General features: G+C 34.8%; 1 protein-coding gene and 1 non-coding gene across 2 annotated transcripts in view; both read left to right on the forward strand.

Annotated features, from left to right (window-relative positions):
- The window catches only part of RXFP1 (relaxin family peptide receptor 1), a 67,732-nt gene that overhangs the window by 17,945 nt on the left and 25,784 nt on the right, over positions 1 to 24,003 (forward strand). Inside the window, 4 exon segments of the mRNA XM_016138630.2 lie at positions 6,441 to 6,578; positions 18,033 to 18,131; positions 22,219 to 22,267; positions 22,269 to 22,322. Of these exon segments, the coding sequence (XP_015994116.2) occupies positions 6,441 to 6,578; positions 18,033 to 18,131; positions 22,219 to 22,267; positions 22,269 to 22,322 (340 nt within the window).
- LOC118612522 lies at positions 3,495 to 3,621 on the forward strand. The gene has a single exon (XR_004955051.1). It is a non-coding gene; the product is annotated as a U6atac minor spliceosomal RNA (small nuclear RNA).

Here is a 24,003-nt window from a genome sequence, read left to right on the forward strand (position 1 = left end):
ATAAGCACAGATTATCCCTACATTAAAACACAGTACCAAAACTATACATTTATTAATTTCATTATCTCAATGTTTAATTCTGAAATTTATCATGATTGAAAATATACCTATCCATTAAGGGGAGAATTTTACCATTGTTGTGGTGCATTCAAATCTAAGACCCACGGAGCCAATTGAGATTAATTATGAGACTTTATTAGCCGGCCGGCGACTGATTCTCTACCATGCAGGGTTAGAGATCAGCCTGGTGTAACAGTGTAAAAAATGCATTTCAATAACATCTTCCTTGTTCACATCTCCCCTCTTTATTCCAGCCGTTACTACTTTGGAAAATATGTTGTTATGGTTATTGGTATCAATTCCTAAGTAAGTCAGCCCCAAGGACAGGGCAGGGAGTGATATCTCCAGGTGCCAGCTGCCTAGGAGTAAATAGCTCCAAGGCTCCCAAGAAGAAAAATAAAACAATATTGCCACTGGAGTACAGATAACATAGCTGTCCACAAGAAACCATACTTCTTTGTGCTAGACGCTAACAGCTAACTTTTGCTTTTGTAATCTGCTTGCTTGCTTGATCAAGGCCAATCAGGACATAGTTTCGGGCTTTATAAGCTGCCTCCTCCGGAGGCTCGGGGCTGACTCTAGTGGGGAGGGTCAGTCGCCAGCTGGCTAATGAAGGCTGACTCTCTAGTGGGGAGGGTCAGTCGCTGGCCGGCTAATAAAGGCTCGTAATTAATCTCAATTGGCTCCGTGGGTCTTAGATTTGAACACCACAACTCCCGGGGTCTTTGAGCAGTTTATGAAACCTCTGACCGTATCCTAGAACAAAGAGAGTAAGGAAATTACAAAAAGCAGAAGTTAACCATTAATGTCCTTTACAAAGATAAATGTATCTGGGGAATTGCTAGATCAAACATAGTCTGGTAGACAGTTTTGTTATCTGTATCCTAGAATGTTGCGCCTCTTCCTGGGGCTTTGGTGCCTAGAGGAATCACCTCGTTACTAATTTACTGGGAAGTCTTTACCCTTACATTCTCAAAAGAGGCAGCTCATAAAGCCTAAAACTACATCAAACAAGTAAGCAGTTTACAGAAAGCAGAAGTTGACCATTAACACAATACAAATACATCACCTGTACCATACTCTGGTTAATAAGTGAGCAGATTACAGAAACAGATACTGGCCATCTTCATATTTTATACATTTCCTAAAACCACACCCAAGCAAGTAGGACAACTTTTGGTATCTAAAGATATTTCTTCCCTGTAGCTGACTTAGCTCGTTGGCTCACTTTGAAAATTTTCCACCCTTAACACCGTACCTGATGAACAGAGATTTCATCTCAAAAAAGCCGAAGTTAGTTTGGGGCCGAAAATTTTTTATCCGGACACAGTATATGATGTTTACTACATCCAGGATGATGGTACCTGAAGCTCTACCTGTAGGGAACTCCAAGTGCACACCCTTCAGGGGCAGATGGTCTGAAAGTTCACATCCCCAGTGTTCTAGTCAGACCTACTCAGGGAAGGAAAAATTTTCCTCAGCCCTTTTAGGCTTAACACCTGGAGCCTGTGAATTAAACTGACAAAGGACAGATCAACAAGAAACAATGTTTATTTGTATGCATCCCAACAGGAGCTAACAGGGAAGCTAGCTTACTAAATGGTTAAAGGAAATTTACTTAGGGCAGCCTCATTTCCCAGAAATTTCTACTTTTACTCAGAAAAGAGGTGATCCCAGAAGGCTTCTTTCTGCATCTGTTGATTCTCAGATGTCTTCAGCTTAAAATAACCTTCATAACCAGCTCTGAGGTTCAAAATGGGTTCCCATACCTGTTAATATTTGTAAAATAAGTAGAAGAAGAAAGAGGAAGAAAAACAGTGGAAAGAGACGATAAAATTATGACTCATATAAATATAAAATTAAAATATCTCAAAGACTTTATTTAACCTATTTACTAATGAAAAAACCAGTAAGATATTACAACCAATTCAAAGAATTCACAGCACACACATACACGCATATATGGGCCAATAAAAATGCTGAAATAAATTTGCTTAACACATGCAAAAATGACCAAGATCCATTAATCAGTGTATCTTACAATCTGTTTCTGGCACACACAATCTACATCTCTGTGGACAGAAATCATTTGCATTACTATAAATTTTCTGCAATTTACAGGGCTGTAAAATAACTCAAAGACAATGTAAAGTAGAGATAACCTGGCCCAATGAGCCTTACATTTTTTGTCCATTTCAAAGTCTTTCATAATTCTTCCTGTGATGTCATTACTTCTTTTATCTGTAACTTCTTTCATTTTATGACCTAATTCACAGAGGTGGAGTTCTGTACTCCAGTAAAGTTTAGCTAACTTCCTTCACTAATCTCTTCTCTGTCACACGAAATTTTTGTTCTTTTCTTACTCCTTCCATCTGACAGGACCACGATCCTTATAAATATTGTAATGTATAATGGATTTTGAGTATCTCCTGCTTTTGTTCTGACTCTACCTGTACTCACAACACTGGAGACGTACTAAGGACACATTCAAAGAACAACACAGAAACTTCATGGGCTTAGCTTCTTCCTCTTTCATCTTGTGATCTTTGGTTATGAAATAAATTTTCAACTCCCAGTGTGTGTGTATGCTCCTGGGTTTGTTAAGTATCACATACTGACTGGTCAGTAAACAAAGGCACATTCTCACCAGTACATTCTGTTTCAACTATAGTTATCAAACACAGTTACTGAATTATCGAGATTCAATGCTCTGAGTAAATCTAGGTCTGTTCTTACCAATTTTGTTATTGTATCCAACCTGCAACCTTTATAGGCCCATAGATGTGCCAATTCAAATACAAAACTATTCAAAAGTTGACATTTCAACAACTCCTAAAGGATCTCATCCAAAGCAACCAGTAACCTCTAACATTCAAATAACGATACCCCTTTGTGAAAGAAATTCTACCATATATGAGAACATGGATGAACCTTGAGGACATTATGCTAAATGAAATAAGCCAATCACAGAAAGACAACACTTCATGATTTTACTTGTATGAGATATTTAAAATAGTCAAACTCATGAAAGCAGAGAGTAGAATGGTGGTTGCCAGGAGCTGGGGGCCCGAGGAAATGGGGAGTTGCTCATCATTGAGTAGAGACAAGTTTCAGTTATGCAAAATTAGTATGTTCTAGAGGCCTGGTCTATGACAATGTGCCTGTAGTTAACAATACTGTATTGTGCACTTAAAAATTTGTTAAGAGAACATATCTCACATCAAGTGTTTTTACCACAGCAAAATATAATTTTTTATAACAGAGAAGAACTGTAAAGGCTCAACAAAGTAGAACTTGCTCAGTAAGGTAGTCTTGTGAGAACAGCTATACTGTTTAATGTATGAATACATAATATAAAGCGAGGTAGTAATAACCATGGCAACTTTGGACCAGAGAAATAATTAGAAGATTATGTCATTCAAGAAAATGTTTAAATATTGTATAAAAGGGTAGAAACTTAGCACTCCCCTTGGTAAGGATATAAAAGTCCCCAAGGCCTAAACAATGCATTTAAGGTTAAGACATTACCACCAACTTTGTGGCATCTAGTGGGTTTTTTTTTCAGTTGGGGATAATGAAAAAGTTCTCAAAATGGATAGTGATGATGGTTGCATAACAATGTAAATGTACTTAGTGTTATTAAAATGTACACTCACATGTGTTAAAATGGTAAATTGTATATAATGTGCATTTTGCCATAATAAGAGAAATAATTTCAATTATAATATATTTTTGTATTCCATCCCATATACTAATGGTGCCTCACATAGTAACCCTTTGGAAAAGCTTATGGGGGGAAATTTTTAATTGTTCTTTATAATTCCTGCTGCTTTACAAGGAGATGTGAACTTCTAAGTATGGCTGTACATATGTCTGGGAAAGGTTAAGTTACTCTGTGCGAGAATGATCTAAGAAACAGAGTTGCAAGAAATCCAAAGCCAAAAAATGCTGCAGCCAGGGAGGCTGGAAGCTGCTTGGAGGCAGAAACGGTGAATCACCATTGACACCCAAGCCACAGGAAAGTATGAAAAGTGTCAGTCTGAAGAGGACAGTTAAATAATTCACATTGAAACACACTCTTTTCTTTCACCCTTTAGAACTTTCAACCGTTAAAATATTTGGGTTAACACACAATAAAAACAGCACTCAGGTGTAGTAGTATAGCTGGGTTTCACGCCTACAGCATGTTTACTTGCCCTACTGTGAACTATTACTCCTATGACTATGTGGGTATACTCTTCCAGGGAGACTCGATATCATTTTTTTATTTATTAGTGCTATTACAATATGACATTGCTATTCTAAAAGACATAGTTCCATGACAAACCGTAGTGTAAAGGAAAGATAATTAACCTGCAATTTTCAAGAGTCATAAAAGATAGGGAAAGACTTAGAAACTATTCCAAACCAAAGGGAACTAAAGAAATGTGATGATTAAAGGCAAGGAATGATTGTGAATTAGATTCTTTTACTATGAAGGACTTTGGGGGGTAATATGAAACTCAAATGCATTCTGAGGTTTAAATGTAGTAAGGTATCAATGCTAATTTTCTGATTTTGATGATGGTAGTATGGTTATTCAGGACAATGTCCTTGCTTATGGGAAATACACACTAATGCTTTCAGAGGCAATGAAGCATCTGGTCAGGAACTCACTGTCAAATGGTTTGGGGGAGGAGAATCATTCTTTATACTGCATTTGCAAATTCTATTTAAGTTTGGGATCATCTGAAAATAAAAAAGTTATTTTAAAAATGTCACTTACTATTTAAGGTTTAGACCATATCTGCTGAATTATATGTTATGAAAATGGAGGACTAATTTCATGACACAATTATTGAAGAGCTATATCTACTTCTAAATGTAAATTTAAGACAGGACATAAAAGCCTAATATTGATGAAAGTAAATTACTCAGAGAAGAATTTTCGAAACAGAAGCATGAAAACATAGGCAGTTATGTCTAGTTAAAACATCTTCAAACAGTAACTATGTCTGAAGACTGACAATTCATCCATAAATTTTTCTGATAATCTTTTAATAAATGTATAAAAAGTCAGTCTCAACTCAGATCAATTTATTTATGTGTATACTTGAGGCCTCTGACATCTGTGATGGTCTACCAGTGATATCCTGTGGTATACAAATTTTTTGTGTTTTGATCGATTTGTTGAAAAAATTTGATAAATAATTTTTAGATAATTTCATAACTGAGAACACTATTTACAACACAGCTCATTATTACATAGATTTGACTATATCTTTCATCAAATTACATGCTCTAAAACAACTAAATACAGTCAAAACTTTATAAATAAATTTTTTCTCTATGAGAATGCCACTTGTTCTGTTATTAAAATGATCCACTGTATCTTACAAAGGAAATAAATATTTTTATTCTTTTCATGTTTTAATGATAGGCAACAATACATTTTTACATAATAAGCCTTACCGACTGTTCAAACTATTCTGTTTTTGTTTCTATATAATTGGCAAATCATTCTAGAAAGTTTAAAAAATTTACAAACTTGGTAAGGATAATAAGCAACAAAATTATGTGTGCAGTCTAACCTTTGAAATTACATAAATCTGAGGTTTTAAAATGGCATAGTTAACTATGTTCATATAAAAACTTGCGTACAGATGTTTATAGCAGCTTTATTCATAATTGCCCAAATATGGGAAGAACCAAGATGTCATCAGTAGGTGAATGAATAAATAAATTATAAATTATGTTAATTTAGACAACAGAATATAATTCAGCACTAAAAATAAATGAGGTATTAAGCCATGAAAGAAATGGAAGAAACTTAAATGCATGTTACTAAGTGAAAGAAGCTAATCTAAAAAGAGCAGGAACTCTCTTTTTGTTTTTTTCACTGCACATGCACAGGGCCTCACACTCAGGAACTATCCAATATATGAATGAGCACATGGCACACACATTCCTGATATCCTCTCTCTCCTTCCTCCTCTGGTACCAGACCAGCCTTGAATCTGAGAATGCAATAAATTCCTGATTTTTAAAATATTTGGCTGAAAACTTTTTGAAAGAGAGGAGCAGGATTGAGCTAAACTGTGAAGTATGGACAGACATTTCATTCAAAAAAGGGAATGGGAAGGATATTCCAGGTAGGAAACAGTATACAAAAGGCAAAGGGAGGAGAATTCTGGCATCTTCTGGGAATGTGGAAAAGAACATTGTATTGGAGTGGAGGTTCTTGGAAAATAGTTGGTGTCAGGCGAGTAGGCAAGATGAAGCTGCCATGCAGAGAGTTGTTTAGGCCAGGATGAGAAGACCAAATGGTTATAGAATTCTGAGGGAAAACCACTTTTCGTAATGCTTTTATATTAACCTTTTCTCCCCTTTCTTCATCACAGTTTCTCAGGGGAGTGGGCAGGATGTCAAGCGTTCCCTTGGCTATTTCCCCTGTGGGAATATCACCAAGTGCTTGCCTCAGCTTCTCCAGTGTGACGGTGTGGACGACTGCGGGAACCAGGCTGACAAGGACAACTGTGGTGAGTGAAGCGCCTGTAGTCACAGCAAGAACGGGGCAAAGGGACTGTAGGTGAAGTCACTGAGACCTCTTGTAACAAAAAGAGAAATGGGAACAGAGAAAACTACATTGAAATACAAAATATATGTCACTTGAGGAAATCTTACATTTATTTCATTAGCTTAAAAATATCCATTTTTTCTATATATTGGTGTCACAGCCAATATTTCAGGAAAGTAGTGATTGTGCATATACTGAAATTTTTAACCTGCAAACCTTCTAGGTTAATATCTTTACATGCAGAATGGTGTAGGAATTGAGAACATGGTTTCTGGAGCCAGAGCTGTTTGGAACTCAGGTAAAACAATAACTAATTATATAAACTTGAGGATATTTCTTACCCTCTCTTTGCCTCAGTTTTCTCATGTTATAAAAGGGTTCGAAATTGTACCTATACTGAGAGATTAAGTGTAAAAGACTAAGAGTGCAGGCATACAGCAGACACTATTTAAAGTGTTACTGCGATTGCTCATTTTTTGTCTTTTACTTACTACGATTATGAAGAAAAAATGAGACCGCCTAAAAAAGAAAAAAAGCAATAAGTACCATAACCAACAACCATATTTAGGACCCTATAAAGCCAATAAGGAAAGCTTCTGGCAAGTTAGAATATCTGGGAAAACTAGGCTTTCAGTTAAGATTTGTTCAAGTGTCTGAAGCCTCAAAAACACAAAGTTATAAAAGAACTTAAATTGGCTGGATCTGACTCACTGGGAAAAAATGAGCTTTGGTTAATAATGTAAAATAATGAGATTTCTTACTCCTGGGAAAATAAGGTACTATTTTTGGAGACAAAGATATATACAACAATTCTAAGTGTGGTGTAAATAACCGATACACTGAAGAGGCCTTGCTGTTATCACTCCCTCAAGTATAACAGATTTTTTCAGTCACCACCTTAAAGAAATTAAGCGTTAGAACATCTTTCTAGTTGGTGGTAGTAACTCAAGAGTAAGCCATCTAAATTGGTGAGCTTAAGCTACAATTGCCTTTGATTTAAATGTATATGTAGTCTCTTCTTTAAATATAGATACCATCTTGTTAATACTACACAAGATTTAAAAAAAAAAAAAAACTGAGGTAAGTGTTCTGCCCACTGCCAGCCACTTGACCCTCAACTTGCTATCAATTCAGATGGGGGAAGGGGGTGACCTGGGAGTTCCACACCAATGGAAACAGTGGCGGGAAGCAGGAAAAGGAACCTGGTGAAAGCAGAAAATTCTTCTCCAAAAGTAGTTTCTCTGTGAAAAAGTTTTGGGAAGTCTTGCCTTAGTGCTAAGTTTAAAGAGACCAGTAACAGAAGTAATCATTCTTAAAGTTATATAAGTTTCTCAAGATTCACCAACCAACAAATTCAAGTGGGGGCAAAACGGCATTGGAGTGTAGGGATCAGGCTCAGGAGGCCTGGGTATAAATTCTGGCTATGAGAAGTATAAAAATGGCTCTTTTCTTTATGCAAAATGGAGATAGCAAGAATGTCTATATCCATGGGTTGCTAATAGCATTCAATGAGATAATGTCTCTAAGATGCTTAGCAGAGTGTCTAACATACAATTAGTACTCAGTAAATGTTAGGGTAGCATTCAATAGTGTTAGCTGTAACTATATTACTAACTTAGTGACTTAAGAAATAGTGACTATTTATTTAACTAGAAATTCTAGCTGGATTTGTCTGAGATCAGCCGTGCAGTTTTCATCTCAGTTGCACTTTCTCACGCTTCTGCAGTTATCTATGCATCAGCTTTGTTGTCATGCCTATGACCTTGACTGAGACAACTGGGTAACTCAGCTATGGTCCTCCAGCAGTTATGCCAGGCTTGTTCTTATAGTAGTGACGTGGCACCCAGGAGTGCAGTGGAAGTCTGCAAGGCCTCTTGAAACCTAGGCTCAGCAATGGCACTCTGCCAGTTCTACCACATCCTTGCTGAAGCAAATCACAAGACCAGACCTGTTTTAAGTGAAATCAACCCCTCCTCCTGCTGAGAGGAGCTGCAAAGTCCCAATGCAAGGGGCTTGGGTAGAGGGAGGGCAGCAATTGCACAAATTCTACCACAGTTGCTATTATAATTGCTTTCCCCACAAACATTAATGTTAACTCTCGCTGACTCAGAGTCTCCACCTGTATGACTTTAGGAATTCCTGTTTCAAGGAATTTAAATATTTCCAGGAACAACCATCATTTGTGTTTTTGCTTATCTTATTGAAACAGTAGCTGAAATTTGAAGGAATGATATTTTTCAACACTCTTGATTTTGTAGTTTTATGTCAATGTAATGGTGTGTATGTGTGTGTGTGTATGTAGCCTATTGATTCTGAGATGGTGAGAAGGTGGGTAAGTTGTCCTATATCTCTTGAAAATATAACTATAGTTTATTTTGAGGAGAGATTAATTATGTAGATGTATATATTTGTCCCTTAATTATGTTCATTACTCTGAATCCTGGTAAATTTTAATAAAGAGAATATAACACTAGAAGAAAATATTGAGGTCTTTTTCTTCATACTTAGAATTAAATTCTGATGACAAGCATGGGCTTAGCTTTTGAGAAAACAATATTTAATTGGAACAAAAATAAGGTTAGTGATGTATCTATCCATATGGTTTATTTTTTCCCTACCTCTTTGACCTTCTCTTTCTCCCAATGCTTTTTCCACTCCCTGTAGGTTTATGGGCCATTCTCTGTCTTTCCGTCTCATTGTTTTCTTGCGTCTCCCCACTTCCATTCTGCCTCTCTGTCTTCCATTCCTTTTTTTTACTCTCTCAACTTTTTTTCCTATATCATACTTGTCTTTTTCTCTATTTTTTTCTTCTTCAAACCAAGTCCACCACCTTTATAAAGAATATTTATGTAACTAATAGCATGTTAAACTGTTCCTGGTCTTCTTATTCCAGAATCATATCACTCTCTTGAAATACACCTAAAACAGCAGATCTCCAAATGTAGTTTTGGGCCAAACCCATCAGCATCATCCAGAGTTTGTTAGAAATGAAGATCCTCAGGCCCCACCCAGACCTACTGAATCGGAAACTCTGCTGGTGGCTCAGCAATGTTTCAATAAGCTCTTTGTGTCATTCTGGTGCACAGTAGATTCTGAGAACCACTGACCTAAACCCAAGTGACTAGTAAATCGAGAACGCATGAAAAATGATAGTAACAGCAGAAATGAACTTGAATCAAGTTTTCAACATGGTGTTCAAGTGATTCAACTTGCTAACAAACTCTATTATTATCAATTATCTAAAATTACTTAGTCTCTATAAGAAAAACTGACACCCTGCTAGTAGTAGTCATCTGAAAATATACAAAAAATGAACTCTGCTCAAAATTTCAAAGATGGCCACTTGACATGCTGCTGCTTACGGTCCATGCACGAGAAGATTGGAACTCCCCAGTAAGAATGGCAGAATTTCACTGCAGTCTTTAGACTCCAGGAAATAAAAAATTTATAAGATGCAGTTATTTCTTCTTGTATTTTATTGCTTTAATTTTCTTCACCAGCTGTAGGATTTTTTCTTTCATTTTATAGTAGATGGATAATTTATGCTCCCCAGGCTGTTCATATTTAAGATATCCATATTTAAATTCTGTTCAATGCTACTTAAATTAAGTCAAAAATTTTTAATAGTTTCTATATTTTTAGAATATGGAAACCTTGGGCTTATTTGAATAACAACATTAAATATATTTGCAATCGGGCAAAATACACTATCTTAATATATAAATAAAAGAAAAACACACAGTTAAAAATCACTTTTAGAATGATCATTTATAACTTAATGTATATGGTAAATAAAAAAATTTTTTTCCTAATGGATAGGACTTTTTCCTTAATTAGACCTTTTAAATACATCTTAAAACATAGCTTTAAAAACCTCTCCCTTATTTTCTTAAGCCATTTAAACAGTGACACCAATAATAAGTATTAAAATAGAGAAATAAATCAAATGGAAATAGTATTAATAAAATTTAGAGGAACCACGGAAAAAGTGAAACACCATCTAATAAATTAAATTGACTCCTCATATATAGACCTATAATATGAACTAATTATATTCAGAAAGAAATGTTACTTTTATATTATCACAGGCACCTTAAACAAGTACTGTTAGTTGGGTATTAAGTTCCTGGTTTTCTTAGAAAATCCATAATTTCTCTATAATAAAACACTTTACTGAAAAATAAAAAATCTTAATAGAAAAAGCATATGATATCAAATCACCAAACATTTTTCATGGACACAATATAAGCAAAAGCAATGAAATTAAAGTTTTCAGTTGAATCCCCAATAATGCCTTTCTTTCTAAAATACTTGCACAATACAGATTTCATATGCATGTAGGGACATATATATGTCAAAACTGATTATACCATTATTATAATAAATTTGATCATTACTGTTAAACTTCTATGTGTAAATGTATAATTTTTCCCTGAGTTATGCCATTTGATATAATTCCCATATTATTTTCATACATTTTTGCCATGTATCGCTAAGTTTCATCTCAGAACTATCACAGATGCAAAGTAGAAGCTCACTAGAGCAGTTTTTATGAAACAATAACAAACCATAAAGAGGGACCTTTTACTTTTCAGCTAAAATTCTCAGACACTTTGGAAAATATATCTGAGTAAATACCAAGGAAACCTGCTTACAAAAAAAGGAAGGACTCTCATTTAAGAATCATTTATGTTCATGTTAAACTGAGCACAAACTCAGTATTAAAAATAAAATACTAACATAACATCAAACTCTCAGATGCTATGGAATTTATTCACTCCATCTAGATTTTTCTTTAAAAGTAACTGTGCATTTCCAGATTAGAATTTGCTAGCATTTCTCCTGTATTATAAACAGATGGCTCTATGAAGAGGATTCCCAGGCACAGTTACACAACTTTAACCTCATCCCTCTGCTAGAGGCAGGTTCCACTCTGAAGACCCGAATTCTGACACCTCCCCTCTGTGACTCTCCTTGAACCTCCTTCACCTGCTGTGCACTTTAGCAGCCTTGTCTACAGGAAAAGGATGAAGACTTTGGTCCCTGTTTCCATGTTAGTATTTCCATAATTCATAGGAAAATGAAAACTTCTTTTAATACATACTGGATAGATTAATATCCACTAAAAATTCATGCCCACTCAGAACCTCAGAATGTTATCTTACATGGAAATGAGGTCTTGCAGATGTAATGAAGGTAAGGAGTTTCTGGTTTCCTGCAGATCCAGCCCAGGGAGAAGGGAGGGAAAGAAGACCCTTCCACTCTCTGTCTCTGGTATGTGTCTCTTGTTTAGCCTAGAAGCAGCAAAGCCCATTTTCTCCTTTTTCGTTTTTTCAACTCTATTATCAATGCCCAAACTTAGGCCTGAGGAAACCACATACTAAGAATTTGACTCCCTTGTTATCTGCAAACTTCTGCGTCATTCATTCCCCAAGGCAACAAAGGTGGAAGACACTCTGCCTACTATAGAAAAATGGGCAGAGAGTGCAAGGAATTCAAGAGAAGAAAAACTTTGTTAATACCCCAGCATGTTTTCCTGTCGCTGGCTTGGCACTTACTAATCTATAAGAATTAGATAAACAGTATTTATGTGTAAGTGTGATGATGATAATGTAATATTTTTAAGTAGGATTGTAAGAATGAGGTATATTCAAGGACTCTTAATTTTTAATGGTGCCTGCATTTAAAATTCTAGAACACTGAATATTCCTTCATTTCCCAAATACAGCTTTTTATAATGCTATCAGGAGGATGGCAATGACAGGTGTTTGATATAGAATTTAGCTCTTCTCATTTCAGATTACTCCATTAAAGTTGGTGTTTTATCTTTTTTTAGGTTAAAAACACAGGAAGAAAAGTGACATGGGTCATAAATGTGTATACACAACCATGCATTGTACATTTAAAAATGATTGGTTTCCTATTTATTATTCTCAAAATAGTATTGGAAATAACCTAGGTAGCTGAACTCTTGACTTTTCTATAAATACAAACCATGTTTTGAACTGAAGACATGTTGCTGTGTTTATCCGATAATGCTTAAATGAGGTTTGGGATAACTCCACAGAGACGTTCCATCTCAGGACACTTCCTACTAGATAGGACATAAAATACAGTTTCTTTAGTGGTCTTGGTTTTCTTTAAAATATGCCCAGAATAATGTCGCACTTCTTAATTTCTTCAAAGAGTGGACTCCAAAGGTACTAAGAGCCCCAAAAGAGGCAAATGCATTCTGTCCAGCAAACTGCTATTATCGTTCTAATTCAAGGACATTCCAAATAACTAATTTGATGAATTGCTCTGCCTGGTTAGGCTGCATTTTAAAGTTATTCTAGTGGCCCAGGGCACCTCATCTCAGAATCATTGCTTTCTGAGAAAAGATGCTCCATACAGTGTCCCAAGAATGGGTACTGAGAATTGATTGAGTAAATATCTTAGAATGCTCTGATTCATAAATTGCATAAATTAAATTAACCTTTATAGATTAACCACCTATTCATTCGTTCATCAGTAAGCATGTATACTTTGTAACCCATAAGATGTATGCCTTCATTTAAATAAGAAATCATTTAACACACAGTATTATTGTGCCCTTCTTTGTTCTGACCTCTTCTCTGACAGAGGTATGAGTCCCTTAACTTTTGATTATTCAGATCAAAAAAGATCAAGGGAACCTAGGAGTTGCACCTGCCAGTCTCTGGGAGTAGCCATAGCAAAGTGCCCTGGAGGCTGATGAAAGAAAAGTGCTGAATCCTGATCCAGTACTGTAGGAGTGGAACTCAGAATTCTGTATTTTTAACAAACACCACCGGTGACTATCATCACACCTGTTAAAGTTTTGAAATGATTCACTTCCTAATGCAAACAGTTTTATTACCCAATTCAGAACACAGAGAAAGGGATTAATTAGTCTAGAGCAGTGGTTTCCGAACTTTAGTAGGCATCAAATCATCTGGAGGGCTTGTTAAAAGATTGCTCGGCCCCATCTACAGAGTTTCTGATTCAATGCCTCTGGAAAGGAGACCAGGAATTTGCTTTTCTTTGTAGTTTCCAAGTAATGCTGCCTCTGCTGGTCCTGGCAAAAGCAAACATCTCTAAAATGTATGTAGCTCATAGAAAAGGGTTAAGCAAAAGTAAAGATACTTCTTTAATGCCTGAGTTCTCCTTTAGTCACACTGGCATGTACTATTAATTCCAAGTGGGACATAGAAAGGATGTAGCATTCCCCACAGAACCCTCTTCTCAAGGAGAATCTTGGGAAACTATTTGAGAAAAGCCTAATATAGTATCATGACACTTAAGTGCATGCAGGAAACTTGGATCTTTCCCATTCCCATTCAGACCACATTCCTGAGACCCAACCTCCCATCCACCCCACCCCGCAAGCCAATGTCTGGGGAATCTGAAAGCATAGGAGAGGGAGGTACATTGTGTAGGAGAGGGAGATACATTGTCCAGTATTTGAATTGATGTGTCTAACCCACTTTTCCATAAAGCTAAGTTACAACTAATACTTGGCGCAAATGAAATAATGTTTTAGTATTTTATATACTTTATACACTTCATGAAAGCCACATTTAACTATATTAATTATATTAATATAATTATATTATATTAATTATAATTATATTAATTATACCTTAATATAGTTAAGGTATAATTATATACCTTAGTAGTCACTGAGGTATATAAAAAATACATAGGTTAAGAAGGTTATGTCCTTTCCTACTCTCATAAGAAGGTAAATATATGTATGTAAATAAGCATAGTACAAAATAATTACAGTTAAGTATAATAAAAGAGATAAAAGCAAAGTGCTTTTAAATGATAAATTACTTGCATTAATCTCATTTGAGTTTTTCAGACTACTTGATTATTAACAAAATCAACAACTTTGCTAAAGAAAAGAAATATGCTCCTTCTCGTTAATGGGACTTTTCTATTACTAAAGCTAACTAACTGTCCCTCCACTGCAATGTGAGAAGAGCTCTAGGCCTGATCGGGGTGAATCTCATAATGCAGTGCTTCTAAAACTTAATTCTAAGGCTCATCTAGGATCCTTATAAAAACTATAGATCTCCAGACCCCATCCTAACTAAATAAATCAGAACCTCCAATAGAGGAACCTAGAAACCTATGTTTTTGATAAGCACCTCCCAATTTTTCTTGTAGAATGAGAGAGACTGGGTTTTCTCTAAGCATCTTTGAGGACAGAACCTCTTCATTCATCCATTCATTCAGTTAGCCAATATCTATTCAGTTCATGCAGCATGCAAGATCAGATTTTTCTTAATCTATGTCATTATATTCCTTTTTTAGCTAAAAAACATGTGTTTGGTAAGTTACATATTTTTTAATTAATGCTGTTTGTACGGCACTACCAAAATATACTGGAAAGCAAATCCCCTAATAATATTTTCTCAGTACAGTGCTTTTTACACTACCCTATGATGCCAAAAAAATTTTTAAAGAATCGAATTTCAGTGTGATTGTTACTGAAGTGTGAAAAAGCATTCTACTCACTGCCCCCATACATCTTTAAAAAATGAAAAATACAGACTTAGAATATAGAAATAGATCAAAAGCTGTTTCCTTAAAAATGCTAACTTCCCAACTTTGAAATTTTGGCCACGTTTTCTGTATTATATATTTCTGTCTTATAGTAGGAAGAAGAAAGTGCTTTAGAAAGGCAGAAAGGAAGGTAGAAACTAATTTCTAAAAAGCTTGTTTGTTTGAAGATGTTGCTATTTAAAAAGAGACTTCCCCACATAATATATGCTGTGACTTGGAGAAGCATAAGCAGATTTGTCCTATTTTTTTCTGCATTTAAAAATTTCCCACTTCCTTTCTGACAACACCTCTTGTTCTCTTCCTTTCCCTCTTTTCTTCATCTGGGATGGGGGACAAGATATGATGAGGTAGAAAAGGAGAAAAAGGAGCTGGATTATGAGAAAGACAGAGAAGAGAAATAACATGATGGCTGGGGACAAAGGATTAGGCAAGGGACTGCACTATTAATGATAAAAATTCAGTCAATTAAAACAGTTCATTTGTAAAAGTTCAGTTAAACATAGGGCCTGCTAAAGAAGCAGAGTGAGAGAAAATCAAAATCTGGCAGTCACCCAACTCCTCCTTAGATGAATTTCACAGCAGCAGTGAAGCACAGAAACAGGCCTGTGTTCTGAAATGCCATCACCTCACCTAATTTCCATTGCTATTTTCTGAGGTCCAGGTGGATATGTCAGGAAAATGAACATGAACGTGAGTGCACCTTCTCCTTCACAGAGTGCAGCAGGCACTGGCAGCATGCAAGATTAAGTCCTTCAGACACTTGCAAGCCCACTTTTCAAAATCCCTTACTCTGTAGGTATACAAAAAATTATTTATAAAAATAATCAATGCCTCAACATATCCAGAGTGAAATGACTTATCTTATACATTATTTATAATATTTATCAATGTGTAAAATTTTATAACAATATAAAAAATATTTTAAAAAGATTTTAGTAACACATTAATGATTTGTAATACTTTCATTAATTCCATGAATGATAATAATAATGATGAACTGTTTGTTATTTAAATAAATTTTTGTATAATTACATAATTCTGATGTAAGAGCCTCTATAATGGGAATGAAACAAACAACAGAAAATAAGTGACAAATTGTAACAGCTAATTATATAATTCCAATTTTTGTGTGATGTCACACAAAAATTGGAATTATATAGTTAGAAAATAAACTGATTAAATCATTTCTTTGGCCTAGAAAATAAAAATCCAAAGATGTTATTGTTTTAATTCTTTAGTTATTTTCAGTAAGTCCTTTTCTTAGTAAATCACTTAAACTTCTCAGAATCATGTTTTTCAACTGAAAATGGAGATGACAATAATGACCACATAGAATAATTATGAGGCCAAAGCAAAGTATCCAGAACAGTATAGCAGGTACTTACTACATGTTAGGTTTCTCAGATGCCAAGTGCTAATTTTCAATTTCTCTGTTAAAATGGGGAAATTAAAATTTCTCACAATATTCTTTTTTTTAATACCTAAAGATATGAACCAATTTTAAAAGTAAAAACTTGTGCCAAAAGTCAACAAATCAGCTAAATCAGGAAAGGGAGAGAGGTTAATGCCAAAAACTTCAAAAACTGACAACCAAGGAAACAAATAGATGATTCTGGAGCCTAGGAGAGCAGAACACTTTGTAAGGCTCCTTACTCTATCTCCAGAACCCACATGAGAGAGGCAGGAAAACGCTAAAAACTGTCACCAACATTCCTGTAAGAGAGACCACACCACTAAACTCATGGGTTTAGAAAAAAATGTACTATTTTGTTCTTATCCATGAGCTTCCACTCAAGCTCCCCAAATTAACTAAATCGCCAATCATATTTAAACCATACTGTAATCTAATAATTCAGTAGGTCTCTGTATCTATCAAGGTTTAATGTAAGAAACAGAACCCACTCTAGGTATGTCAAACAGAAATTAGATAACCACAAAATTTTCAGAACAGCCAGAAGAGTGGGAGTCAGCAAGGCCTCCATTGGAGCCATTAGGTCTAAGAGCATTCCCCCATAACTGCAATCCCAAATCTGAGACAGCCACTGATCTTGCTGCCCCTACCACCAGCATGACTGTGTCTTGACACCCACAAAGCTGAAATGTCCTGCCACTGCCACAGCTGCCTTTTAATACAATGCCTCTGTTTTACACTTAGCTGTAGGAAAATGACCTCTACCTCCCTTCTACCAACCAAAATATGAATGAGTGCACCCAAATCCTAGCTATAAAGAAAATGTGAAATGTTGTTATAAGCTTTTCAGTCTCTGCCCTACAGGAACACACTAGTTACGGGGAAGTTGAATAGAGGTTGTGAATCAGTCTGCAGTATCCACTCTGGGTTTATTGCAGCTGTCCAATCCAATGGCCATGTCCCTCAGAACCTATCCCTTTGGTGACTCAACATCCACATGCATTTGCCTCTCAACTCAAGCTGTTTTCTTTGTTTTCTAGCTATCATAACCATCTATCTATGTTAATACATCTCCAACATCAGTTTTAATATTAAATAAGATGGAGGAAATCATAATCAATGTGCCAAGAACCATATGTTTGTTTCAGTGTATCTAAAGTATTGTTTCTTGAAGTATGGTCCAAACCCTGCTTGCAGAAGAATGACCTAGAATACCTGTTAAAAATGGAGACTAGGAGACCCATCTCAGATGCATGAAATCAGAATCTCTAGAAGTGGGGCCCAGAAATCCACATTCATAACAAACTCCCAGATAATGTTTATCTCACTCTGTTTGACAACCACTCATTTATTTTTAAACGAGAAACTATTTTCCCCCAGCAAACCAGAAAATTTATGTTTTCTTGAACTTTTCTGCTCTAAATTTTATTGTAGGAAACAACAATGGATGGTCTTTGCAATTTAATAAATATTTTGCCAATTGCCTCAAAATGATTTCCCCAGATTACTTTGACACAAAAATATCAGAATGCCGTAAGTAATCAGATGGGTTGAGTTTCCTTTTCCAGGATTTCATAGGACACCATGTCTTTAAAAGTTGCATCCAACATATTTATTTTTTTTTTTAAAGTTAGTTATAGTTTTTCTGTTGCAAATTCTATTAGACAGGCAGTCTTAATTTGAGAATTTTATTTAGAAATGACTCAAGGATCTTAAGTGTAAAAGTAATAGATCATGCCAGGTTTGTGAACAAAATTACTGTCAGTCAATCAGAGTTGCTATATTATATGTCTCCTTTTTAGAGTCACAATAAACTCTAATATAAAGGAAACCGTGAAAACAGAAGAGCAGAAAAGCTATTCAGATCTTAATTTTTGTAAGTTAAAAATCTTCTGAGGTCTAAACTATACTAGAAAATTTACTACAAAAAAAAAAACCCTGATTAATTATAACCTGTGATGTTTAGTGATATACCAAAAACTTACAAAAATGATGAAGAGAGTATGGGAGGGTACAACTTCAAAGATTATAATATTTTGGATCAGGAAGATCTATGTAAGTAATTCCTTTTAAATAAATTTAATCTATTCTAATAAATTGTGCAAATGTAAATTTATACCTTGGAGCTGTAATTTGATCTTAGCTTTTCAAAACTATAGTTAAAAAGCAGAGAATGGGTGGAGGAATACTTTACTATCATTTTTCTTTTACATAAATTATAGCTTTTGTTTTAATTGTTAAAATTTTTGGTATTATTTGTATTAGTTTTGTTATTATTGTATTACTCAAAAGAGATTAATAAAAATTACTAATAATCCCCAGTTTGAGGGGGGGTGCATTCCTCCTGTAAATCTCAGTTTACTCAGCATTCTGTCTCGATCTCACGTTGTCTTCCAGAGTGTGAAGACCGTATTTCTTGATCACTGAAAAGCTAAAAGCTTTGGGGAAAGAAAAAAGTTAACAGGTATAATTTAACTGCTCATGTGATGGGAAAAAAATTAATGAATTAAGCCACATTATTTCAAAATATAGTTTTTATTTTTTCATTTTATTGTATACACTTGTCATAAATTTTAATTGAATCTTTTTATATCTCATCTTATTCTCAAAAGGGTACAAAGCTTTTATATCTAAAGCTTAGTTCTGAATTTTGGAGTAGTTAGATCAAAGAGGGAAAGTAAGGGGCTACATGACTCTCATTGTCTGGTTTGTAAAGTAAAATTAAACAAATGGGAGGAAAATAGGTCAAGTCAGCAAGAGAAATAAATTTTTACCTGATCCCGAACTCTGAGAGAAATTTGTTACAAAATACAGAGGTAATGTTTTTATTGGTATATAGTAAAGAACATACATTTAATTTTTAATTGGAGTTTTTGAAAAACAATTGGAGGAGGAATGGCAATAATTAAATATCTTTTTGAAACTTAAAAGCAGTATAAAAATACGATAGAATGTGTATTATAAAATTCAGGAGTGATACTGTGCCACTTTATCTAAATCAGACTATTACAAGGATATATTGGAAATTATTCTGACAATGGTTTATAATCATTTTTGGCTGAATGAAAGAATGTGAGAAATTCACATTTATGAAGTCACTTCTCAAGAACAGTATCACAGAAAACATTATATCTACCGGTAACTAATATATTAATAAAGCTTATGTGTTCGGTTGCTCATGGGCGCCATTACGCCAGCAGGAAGGTGGCTCAATACCTAAGATGGCCAACGGCTCACGACCAAAGTTACAGCAGAGACTTCCAGAGCGGCGAGATCAGCCAAACAGAAAAGTCCCCGCCCTGTAACCCCACTGACATCCTGGGCCAAAACCTTTAAAAACCACACCTATACCCCAGATGCGTGCAACTTCTCTGGCCCCGTTCCTCGGGACCAGTGAACCTTGCCCGCAGACCCTGATAAAGCCTGTTTTATACTTCACTTTGGCTCAATTTCACCCTCATTCTCGTCTCCTCCAGCCGATCATTTTCTCCTCCGGCCGATTATTACATTTGAGGGATTTGGAAAGTACAGAGATTTGGAAAGCATTCTGTACTCAACCATAATTTCAGACTTCAGAGGCTACCAGCATTGACCAGCTGGTGCAGTACTCATCCTTTTTTAATTTAACATAGTTAAAATTTCCTGTATAAAATATTTTTAGCATATTTTCAATTAGCATTTTTGTAATATGAAAAGCATGATAATACTATTTATATTTTATAAGCATATAATATCTTATTGTCACCTATATTTTTAAGTGACATAATGATTAATCATTTTTTTGTTGTTGGATATTTAAGTGTTAGTTTTTTGTTTGTTTGTTTGTTTTTTCCCTGTCGTAGGTAACCCTGTAATCAGTATGTATGGATTACCTTAACTCAGCCTTTATAGATAGAAAAAAACACACTGGAATCTTACTACCTTCTGTTTTTACCCTTCTTACTCTCAGGAATTTCACCTTGCTTTCAAACCCTCACCATCTTTTCCCTGCAATGTAAATAAACATTCACATTAGATATGGCTTTTATATAAAGAAGCAGATCAATTTTCAGAGGTCCATAGCCAAAACTGTTACTTACAACTGTAAACTTGTTTAGCAGGACAAACAATCAGAGACTCGTGGACATGGACTATAGATTAGTGATTACCAATGAGTAGGGGAGAGGAAGGAGGTAGACGGGGTAAAGGGTTCAAATATGTGGTGACAGAAAGAATTCTAACTATGGAAGGTGAACACACAGTGTAGATATATATGTGCCTTGCTGTTAAAGTGTACAGCGGAACCTTAGTGGATTTTGTTAACCAATGTCACCACAAATAAAATAAAATAATAAAATAATAAAATAAAATAATAAAATAATAAAATAAAATAATTGTTTAAAAGTCAAAATTGGAAATCTACAAGTGGAAAATTCTCATAGAAATTTTTGTTTGTCCTATGTTAAGTTAGATATTATCATTTTTAAAATAGGTAATTATGTGTAAAATATTGTATTCTAGCACCTCCAAGGAAGTTGGTTGACTGAACTAATTACACATGTTCCTATCCTAATATAGCAACAGTTAGGGAGAAGCTGTTCCACTGGGACATCTGGACACAGTCTACACCCACTTTGCCTGTTCCCTGTAGACATTTGAGTCTGGAACTTCTCTGTTCTACAGTTTATGGCTTCTAAGTAAATTTAGAGGGGAAGCACTCCTCATTGCTCTCAGTAATCATCTATTCCTCATCTCTAGAGGCAGGAATCAGACTGTATTTATAATGCTTAATAATAATCCTATTTTACCATTTGGCTATATGAACGCATTATTGCAAATCTCTCATAGGCTTTAGAAACATTGGATCACATCTTCAAGACTGTCCTAGTGCCCCACATGGTGGCCAAAGGCATACACCCCATTCTCCCTCTTTCCTACAACACCCATTTATAAGAATAGAATAACCATGTGTAAAAAATGTTCACTCCCACAGATGAAATTTTAGGCATCCTTACATCCCTACATAAGCCAGAAGATTACTTGAAAATACTTTGAAAAACTCCTGAGTTTTCCAGAAAAAAATAATCTACCAACACTGTAGTTTAGTATTTAGTCCTCTTTCATGACAGTTAAAATGACTTAGTCCTTCACTAAAGTTTTGATTATGCTATTGATAAATACTTTATTCTTAAGTAGCTGCTTTAATATGGAAGTTAAAGCCCATCACAAACTATCCTGTAACCCTCAGAAATACCTTCTGTCCCAGGGTTAGTAAGAGCCAACCACTTTGTTCATTTACAAAACAGCAGAGAAGAGCAATCTGCTATTTTTTTAAAAAAATGCATGGGGTGGTAAATCTGTATATTTTTATATCTTAATGTTCTAGCATCATTTTAATGTTAAATTAAAAGCAAATTTTTGTGGGAGAGCACTGGGCGTCATTTTTTTTTCTTTTCTTCTTCTTCTTTTTTTTTTTTTTTATTATGATTGAAACTTAAAGCATTGCCCTAATTGCCTAGGTAAGACATGACATACTCTTGTACAAAATAATTTTCATAGCTTTTTTCTTTCTTTCTTTTCATTACCCTCCTCTTCCTGGCCCCTCACTGTCCTCATTCCTTACTAGCTTTTCTTTATTCAGTGGTTTGTTCTGTGCCTATGCAATGTCTTTGCCAAGGTTTAAAGCTTGACTGATGACACCAAATTATGAGCCATTCCATCAGTTTCTTCAAATGTGGCTGTAATGTAAGTGGAAAAGAATGGCTTCATCCTGACAGCCAGAAGAGCACCTGTAAAATTGTATCATAATTCAGGCCTTGTCATTATTAATAATGCATTTTTATTCAAAGATGATGTCATCGTTCCATGGTCAGTTATAATGATTACTGATATTTATTTTGCATTTATTAAATGCAGTCTCCTATTTAAATTATTCCAGGTATTAATTTATTTAATTCCTCATAACAATCCTATAAAGTAGTTAGTATCACCATATTTTATCTAAACAAGACTTATCAATTATATACACAACTAAAGAAAAAAGACTGCCAATTAAACTATTATATAGAGCTTTCTAATTTCATAGTTTTTACTTCACACATATTGTGAAAGCTCTTTCAGACTGTTTTGACATAAATTTTGATACACTCATATGTATAAATAAAAAAAAGTAAAATAAACTGGATAAAATAATTCGAGAACTTCATATTTAATATCTAACTCTTCCGAATCACATTTGACTCAGAGACTATGATGTGGGTTTTTTTCCCTAAGTAACTCAAATTTATATATGTAAAAATATATATATCTTCATAATAAGCGGTTTGTTGATCCAGTACTAGTTAGAATTCAACAAACTTCAGCAATGCAAGCACATGCATATTTGGTTGAAACTTTCAAAAGAAATCAACAGAGAATAGATATTTTAATTCAATATTTTTACTGAAGTTTTTTGTTTTTATCCAGACGTTTTGGTGCCTTATGGCTCTGACTTTTGGGTATATGAGAACAAAATAGGAATAATTCTTAAGTTTATAAATGTTGGCAAGTCCTGCCTTTTTAAACCCAAACCACATAACATAGCAACTCATATGCTTGGCATATATAAGGGATGGGAATAGTTATGGGGATATTAGTACCATCAAATTAACAGAACCTGGGGAGTTTACCCAATTGATAGTCACCTTAGGGAGTTTACCCAGATTGATAATGAGCTGAGAGTATCCAGCAGGTGAACCACAGAGACTTTTCCAAAGGAAAAGTAAAGATAGAATTCTATTTTATGTGCAACTCACCATAGCTCTCTTTTTTATAGTAATTAGTCTTACTGGAAAAAAAATAATAATGCCTCCCAAAAAACATCTGAGGTTCCGTGGGGAATTTCCATAATTTAAATTCTGACTAGAACTGCGGGTTATAAAATTTATGATAATTTCATTTTATTTTCAAAGAAAAAAATTATTACCCCCGCTACTTATATCAAATTACCAGAAATTCCAGACCCTGATGCTACCAATCTGATTTTTCATTTTCTACAAGTAAGGACACCCTGATGCTACCAATCTGATTTTTCATTTTCCACAAGTAAAATTTTATTTCATTCTTAAGTGAGTTAGCTGACCTTTATAAAAGAGGAACAGAAGAGGAGAGCTGGAGAAATGAAGGAGGATAAGGCAATGACTAAGTAGAAAGTATATGTCCACCTAAAGGCATTCCGATTCCATTAAGAAAAAACTCTCTGGCTCAATACATACATACATACATACATACATACATACATACATACATACATACATACGTACATAAAAAGATGTCTGCAGACATGTGAACCATCAGTTTTTGACCCTTGGTATAAGGAAAAAAACTGGGATCTTGCCTCATAAATGATTGGCTTCAGAAAGATAAGGGAGAAGGAGGGGTTGAAGAT

This window comes from Rousettus aegyptiacus, unplaced genomic scaffold (genome assembly GCF_014176215.1).
Source record: "Rousettus aegyptiacus isolate mRouAeg1 unplaced genomic scaffold, mRouAeg1.p scaffold_m13_p_16, whole genome shotgun sequence".
Classification (NCBI taxonomy): Eukaryota; Metazoa; Chordata; class Mammalia; order Chiroptera; family Pteropodidae; genus Rousettus; species Rousettus aegyptiacus.